The sequence below is a fragment of the Amblyraja radiata genome, chromosome 26 (assembly GCF_010909765.2).
Source record: "Amblyraja radiata isolate CabotCenter1 chromosome 26, sAmbRad1.1.pri, whole genome shotgun sequence".
Classification (NCBI taxonomy): Eukaryota; Metazoa; Chordata; class Chondrichthyes; order Rajiformes; family Rajidae; genus Amblyraja; species Amblyraja radiata.
In genome coordinates, this window is record NC_045981.1 from 7,141,901 (window position 1) to 7,150,140 (window position 8,240).

Genomic DNA, 8,240 nt, shown 5'->3' on the forward strand with positions numbered 1-8,240 from the left:
CTCCAACTGTGCTAAATCGCTGTTCAAATGATACACTAGATTCAGATGGTTCATAATGGACTGTCCTTCACACTGAATATCCCACCTTGGTCTAATTCATTGCCCTGCTTGAAACTTTCATTGTAGGCTAGTCCGTAACAATGATTCTTGGTGAACCTGAACAAGTATCAAAAAGCACTGGATGTAGATATGTGCCCAATCCCTTACTGACAGATACCTGAACTGCCAATGCAGCAAATACAACGCCTTCAAAATATGATCCTAAACTTCTCTTTATGTAGTGGAAGCTACAATAATAATAATAAATTTTATTTTCGGGCGCCTTTCAAATCTCAAGGTCACCTTGCACAGATTAAACAGAAGAGAAAAAAACATATAGTCGGAGAAAAATAAATAATAAGGACATCATCAATACACAAATTAAAGACAGAAATCGCTCCAAAGACACAAAATCAAAAAATCAAAAAACACACAATGTGAAGAGAGAGCAGCGGCAGCTAAAGCACGCCAGCGTCCACTCTCTCTTCCGACAGCCATCTTGGACACAGACTAACAAAGTACCTTACACACAGAAAAATCATCCCCCTGGTGATGCTGCCAATTTGCATTCCCAACTCTCATCCAGAGAAAAGCACTAAGTGCTGGAGTAGCTCAGCAGGTCAGGCAGCACGACCGACACAACCCCCCTGCCTGACACTCTGAGTCACTCCAGCAGTTTGTGTTTTCCTCAAGATTCCACTACAAGCGCAATATCACATTGTAATATGATCAGCATTGTACTGTTCAGTTCCTCTCATAGTAACTTGACAATATTGTACACCCATATGGACGGTTCATATGGCCATGGCTAATGGCCAACACTGGTCTATCTCTCGAAATGCCATTTCTACTACTTCCCATCACTACCCATTTACCTAACAATTCTGTTTTCCTTAACCTCACACTGGATAAGTGTCCCGTTGAAGGCAGTCGATTTCCAACTAACAACAATGAATTGAAAGTCAAACCATAAGCAACACCTGTTTTTTAATCATTGTGCTAACTTTCATATCCCACACGTTCCACCTTCCTATTTTTCTCATACTATTTCTTGAGTACATTCCTATTTGTTTGTCTTTGTGACGCCCATAATATTCAACACTACTTTTCAAGATGGGAATAGTGATGGAAAAAGCTGCAACATTATTTCTAGGCACTTAAAATTAGCCAACAACAGATGTTTAGACATGACCCTTCATAGGGGTTGCGAGCTTCAGTAATGTTCGAACTGACTGCAAATGAGGAAAGCAAGACTTGAGCTTGGCAATGCTGGGAGGAGAGAATGATATCCTCAATGCATTCAGTGTCATGAACCACATGATGTAATTTTGCTACCACACTCATTGCAGGGTTTGTATGCATCATCCCCCACTGAAGTTTGTTCATCTGCAATCACAGTGACCATCATATTATTAATCATTGATATATTGAAATGTGACATGACATAATAGAAGACACACGTAATAAATGATTGGATCAATAATATAGCATCGTACTGACTTAGATTTCGATAGACAATAGACAATAGGTGCAGGAGTAGGCCATTCGGCCCTTCAAGCCAGCACCGCCATTCACTGTGATCATGGCTGATCATCCCCATTCAATGGATGATCAGAATTTCAAAGTAATACTTATTCCCCAACCCTGTAGAGCCTGTTTCTATCCTCTGTTCAGTTACAACCCAAAATATTGTCTGTCCATTCCCGCTACGGACGATGTCTGACCTGCAGTTAGTTTTTGTTCAATGTATATGTAGTACCTGTAGTCAATTCGTCATTGGCCAATGCAAAAAAATGTCCACTTTGCACTATTTTATCTGGCTTGCCTCAGTCAGATCACTTGCACAATGTCTTTGTTCATTCTGCAAATGTTATTTGTAACAGAACAAGTTCAGCATTCCAGCATACAGCAGAATAAAAAGCTATGTCATCACGTCTGTGCAAATTCTTTCTGACTCGAATAGTCACACTTCCAAATCATTTCCCTTTATCTCAGCAAACTATTCCTCTGAAGGATTTCATTTATTTCTTCTAAAGTTACCATTGAATCGGCTAAGACTCACAAAATACAGAGCAACAGCGACAGAATGCCTTCAGCCTGCTAAGATAAGGGTAGCTCTCAAAACATGTTCCTCACATCAACTCCCAATTGTCCTGCCAGCTCCCTAAATACCTGGGGGAACTTACAGTAGCCTATTAATCTATCAACAAACACATGTTTAGGATTTGGGAGGAAACTAGAGCACTCAGGTAAAACTCACATAGTCACTGTGCTAACATGCGGCACTACTGACCTAAGGCAAGGAATGAACCCAGGTCTCTAGAATTATGAGGCAAGGCTGTAACTACTGCATTACAATGTTACCTAGATCATAACAATAAAAAAAGTCTCAGTTTCATTGTATTAATTCTTTTTAATCCCTGGTTCCAAGTTAGTTGCCAAACCGCTGGTTCATTAAGAACATTTCTCCAAATCCATTCCATCTAGGCCCCTCATGAATTTGAATTTATTTATTAAAAGTATCACTTAACATGTTATGTTCTGCGGAGAAAAATCTCTAATACATAACCACGGATTCATTGTTTTGGGGGCCAGTGCTGTTTATGTGACAGAATATGACAAGATGCTGTTCCTGCACCTCTAAAAAGCTGAACACTAGATTAATGTGCAGCATCATGTGAAATGATATATGTGCACCAGCAGCCTTTTGTCCACTTAAAAAGCACTGGTCTCTGGAGAAAAATAAGATGTCATGATTTTGATGTGAATCCCACAGGGAAATGCAAATGTACTGCCACCTAGTGTATGGTCTGGGTGATGTGGTAGACTGGACTTCATTGCCAAAGCGAACTGCAGTGCCTATTGCTTAAATAATACGACTTTATGTATTAAGTCAAAGAGTGTGACATGTATTTGTTTTAAATTTCCTACAACAGTTCACAGTTTAAGGATAAGTTAACCTGGTTTACCAGAGGGACTACAGATGGAAATTAGCCTATAGCTATAATCTTGCGTATAGCATGCAAATGTTTATAAATATGCACTGTCCTTAATAAAAACAAACAAAAAAAAAAAAAGAAAAAAAAAGAGGGAAGTCTTTTAGGACCGAGATCAGAAAATCATTTTTCACACAGAGAGTGGTGAATCTGTGGAATTCTCTGCCACAGAAGGTAGTTGAGGCCAGTTCATTGGCTATATTTAAGAGGGTTAGATGTGGCCCTTGTGCCTAAAGGGATCAGGGGGTATGGAGAGAAGGCAGGGATGGGATACTGAGTTGGATGATCAGCCATGATCATATCAAATGGTGGTGCAGGCTCGAAGGGTGCGTTTCGGGAGGGGATTGAAAGAAGATATGCCGTAAACAAACACAAATCGATGAGAAGGAAATAAAGTTCATCACAAAATGCGGAAAATGTTCAAGATGACGGGAAAGTAATGAAGCAGTTGCTTCATTAAAATTAAGGGCTTAGTTTGAACATTTTACTTATTCAAAAAAATTAAAGAAAATTAATTTCTTACATTTGTGTAAACTGCATTAAATAGAATAGGGAAGAAATTGGAGAAGCAATGATGAATAAAGAAAAAAATAAGAAAGATTATTGTGAAAAGGGAATGGGTGGATAGAACAGGGGAATGCGGGTGAGCAGGATGTAAGGGTGAGCGAGAATATTTTAATTTTATTCTGAACTAGCAGTCAGTAGTGCCATGATTAGCTAATGTATCAGGCAATAGAGATGGCAGGTTTTACCTATCGTACATCTTAAATGAATAAAAATATGTGGATTTGGCTCAATTATTGACTGTGATAGTACAGCACCAACAATATTGAAACAGCAGCATATTCAGTTTTATTTTCAGAGAAATCAGGAGTGAAAGTGACCATCTCTGTGTGGAACCACAGGAGATGGGCAAGGTCCTCAATGAGTATTTCTCCTCTGTATTTACCGAGGAGAAAGACAGTAGGACGGAGGAACTTGCAGCAATCAATGGAAGTGTCTTGAGAGCAGTCAGTGTTACCTTCGAAGAACTACTGAAGGTAAAGTCGTGAATGAAGGTAGACAAATCTCCAGAGTTTGATCAGATATATCTGAGGACATTGTGGGAAACTAGAGAGGAAATGGCTGGAGCCCTGGTTGAAATTTACGAGTCATCCTTAAATACAGGAGAGGTGCCGGAAGACTGGAGGGTGGCAAATGCTGTGCCTCTTTTCAAGAAGGGCTGCAGGAAAAATGCTGGGAACCATAGGCCGGTGAGTTTAACATCTGTAGTTGGTAAATTGCTGGAGATTATTCTGAGGGTTAGGATATACAGGCATTTGGATGGGCAAGGGCTGATTAGGGACAGTCAGCATGGTTTTGTACGTTGGAGGTCGTGTCTCACAAATCTGATAGATTATTTTGAAGACCTGGCCAAAAAGGTCGATGAGGGCAGTGCTGCAGGTGATGTGTACATGGATTTCAGTAACATGTTTGACATGGTTCCGCATGGTGGGCTGCTCTGGAAGGTTAGATCGCATGGGATCCAAGGAGAGATAGCTGCATGAATAGCAAATTGGCTCCATGGAAGGAAGCAGAGGGTGATGGTGGAAGGTTGCTTCTCAGGCTGGATGCCTGTGACCACTGATGTGCTTCACGGTACTGGGCCCGTTACTGTTTGTCGTCTACATCAATGATTTGGATGATAACATACAGGGCAAGATTAGCAAGTTTGCTGATGATACAAAAGTTAGTGGTTTTGCAGATTGTGAAGATGGTTGTGAAAGATTGCAGCAGGATCTGGATCGATTGGCCAGGTGGGTGGAGGAATGGTTGATGGAATTTAATACAGAGAAGTGTGAGGTGTTGCATTATAGGAAGTCGAACAAGGACGGGAATTACACAGTGAATGGTAGGCCTCTGGGTAGGGTTGTAGAGCAGAGGGATCTAGGGGATACAGGTACATGGTTCCTTGAAGGTCGAGTCGCAGGTAGATAAGGTGATCAAACATGCTCTTGGCCCATTGGCCTTCACCAGTCAGAGTATTGAGTATAGAAGTTGGGAGATCATGTTGCAGTTGTATAAGACATTGGTGAGACCGCATTTAGAATATTGTGTTCAGTTCTGGGCACCATGTTATAGGAAAGATATTGTCAAGTTTGAAAGCGTTCAGAAATGATTTACGAGGATGTTGCCAGGACTAGAGGGTGTGACCTATAGGGAGATGTTGAGTAGGCTGGGTCTCTATTCCATACAGGGCAACATTCAACATTCAGCATTTTATTTCCTATTTTGCTCTCATTAAAAGTTGACTGATATTTGCAGTTGTTCGATACCACCTTAGGACAGGATTGGTAAAATAAATTCACTATAATATCATCTTCTTAAAGAAATACGTCGACATTTTGAAGTGCAGTTAATGATCCCATCTGAATTTACATATGACGCAGGCTTTTAAAAAAAATATATATATATATAATTTGGGTTTTATTATTTGCGCATAATTGAAATTCAATTTAAACAGTCAATGAAGAATGTCAAACAACGCTTAATTAATAATTTCGACCCTGCCCTTTCACTAGTACGGTTATCAGTGAATAAAAATTAGTTTTGTGCAAGATCCGATGATGCCTAACATGCAAACTGATTCTGGTTTGGTATTACTTTGTTATTCGAATCGGCTAGCAGATCAGAATCATTGTGTTTACATCTGTGCAATGCTGACAATGATGACAAAAAGAAAGGGGGACTTTCGGGTGAAGTATTAGAAATTCTAGGTGTTGCGATTTGGGCATGATACTCGTGTTTACACCGAAGATAGACACAAAATGCTGGAGTAACTCAGCGGAACAGGCAGCATCTCTGGAGAGGAGGAATGGGTGACGTTCTAGGTCGAGACCCTTCTTAACAGAATTGCCCTGGCAGACCCATTGTTTCTGCCTGCTCCTGCCCCACTGAATTAAATTTTCACGTACCTCGACTCCATCCTATCCCCCTTAGTCCAATCCCTCCCAACCTATGTCCAAGACACCTCACTAGCAGTCTGAAGAAGGGTCTCGACCCGAAACATCACACATTCCTTCTCTTTAGAGATGCTGCCTGTCCCGCTGAGTTACTCCAGCATTTTGTGTCTATCTTTGGTGTAAACCCGCATCTGCACTTCCTTCTTACACATTTCGACTGCTTGTGTTTACAGTCTGACAATCTCTATCTGAAATCACTCAGGTGTCGTACATTTTACAGTGCAAAACTTAAATTCAGTTCAAGGGACAGTAAGTGTCACTTAGTGGAAATAACATAGGCACCTTGCAAGTTCAAAATCTTTACAATATCAGCCATTCAAAGTTTTAAAACAGTATTCCATCCAGCTTGCATGCTGATGTTAATATAACCTCACCTTCATTGGGAACATTAATGTGGGTGTTATGCTATTGACCAGTAATCCTGAGCAAATAATCCAAACTCAAATCTCAGAACAAACTTCTATTTTGGTATGTGCTGTTCTCGCCATAGGACATAAATCATCTTTTGTTTGTCAAAGATTTTAGCGGAGAAAACAGCTTTAGAGAAATTCAATTAGCCTGCTGAGCTTGGATAACACGGTCATGAGAATATCAGTCATTTTATTGTGGGTTTAGGATTCAGTACCTGGTTTTCATGCTGTTGCAAAATTCTCGCTCATTTCTTACCCCTTTTGTTCACAGCCTCATTAAAAAGAATAGGTGCATTTATGGAAATTTCTGCCGAAAACCGATTATTTTACAGTATGTTCCTAATTGAGATTACGAAATGTAGATTTTAAAAGGAAAGTGAAAAACCTTTCTTCCCTCATGGTTTTTTTTTGGTGCATCGATGAAAGTTCTGTGACATTTTAACACTGCTTTTCAACCATTTAAACGGATTAAGGATTTAGCGAAAAAGTGCAAACATGCTAATAAATATGCCAAAGGTAATGAACAGAAATAAATAAAAAACCTTCAATGAAAGAGAGAAGTTACCGCAGATCCTTGTGTAACTCATTCTGCTTTTAAACTGATGAGTGAGCCGGCAAAATACCACACTGAAGGGTTCACCATTTTAGTCACCGTTCCTGCATAGTTCTATTCATACAAAAATGCTTTTCTTTCCTCAAGATGGCTGTTTTTAATACACCCAGACTTTGATTTCTCAATTGCACACTCTCACCTGCATTATCTGTAGCAACACCATGCAGAGAAGAGGTGACACGGCAGTCCTCGAAGTTTGTAAAGGGCACAGCCACAGCTTGAAACTTAAAGCTTCCCCCTTGCCTCTGCCGTTGAAGATTCCCATTGCCTCAGAGTAATTTGCTTCCCATTCATCAAAGAACATCCAATTTCCTTCACGGTCCAGAATGATCCACACCTTCGTCCAACATCTGCTTTGGAGTAATTCAGGTACCGACAGATCCTATTACTCTGGTCCCCTTTGTTTTTAGTGGTCAGCTGTTGCAAGATCTCGAGACCCTATCATGACAAATTAAAATAGGTCTTCAGTCGTAGCCAACCCAGCTCAAAATGAAGAAGCAGAGGTGGAAATTCCAGCAGATTCCTGTGCAGCCGTCAATCCCCAGAGAGAGGACTACAGCTACTGAATGTGCAACTGGTGTTGTCTCACGCATCCCCCTGCTCCTAAGCTGCTCTCCACCAATCGTAGCAAAAACAGGCAGTTACCATAAAATATAGCCACACAAACACACTGCATTTGCATATAATGTGACTATCTCTGCCATTCACCAACACATTGATTGATCCATGCTATACAACTTTAAAACCATGCTTTACCTATTTCCACAAAATAAATTTTTTTGTTGGTTTTATTTTTTTTCTTAATTTCTTTTCGAAATGTTTTCTTAATTTTCAAAGAATTTTCAAAGAATCCTGCAAATCCCCAAAGTTTGTTTTTTAATCACAAAACAAACGATAACAAAAATAACATGTTAAAAACATTGTTATTAACAAAAAGTCTGTTTTCAATAAAAGCTTATGCAGAGCAAATCATACATCCAGTCTTTAGGTTTTACCCTGTGCAATCTCAGGACTTCACAGGATCCTCTAAAGCCATTGAAATTTATCAAAAGGGCAGTGACTTACAGCGAAGAGACAAGGAGCAAGTAATTTGCACATGAAACTCTTCCATAAGCAGCAGCAAAATACTGAGCAGGTTATGTATTTTTAGTCTGCAGTGTCAGTACTCACATTGTTTAGA

The 8,240-nt window shown here is 39.9% G+C and overlaps 1 protein-coding gene across 1 annotated transcript in view; it reads right to left on the minus strand.

The window, feature by feature from the left end:
- The window catches only part of glp2r (glucagon like peptide 2 receptor), a 50,712-nt gene extending 43,088 nt beyond the window's left edge, over positions 1–7,624 (minus strand). The window contains exon 1 of the mRNA XM_033044105.1: positions 7,200–7,624. Coding sequence (XP_032899996.1) covers positions 7,200–7,364 — 165 coding nt within the window. The 5' untranslated portion in view covers positions 7,365–7,624. The remainder of the gene's footprint in view (positions 1–7,199) is intronic.
- Positions 7,625–8,240: the final 616 nt, after the last annotated feature.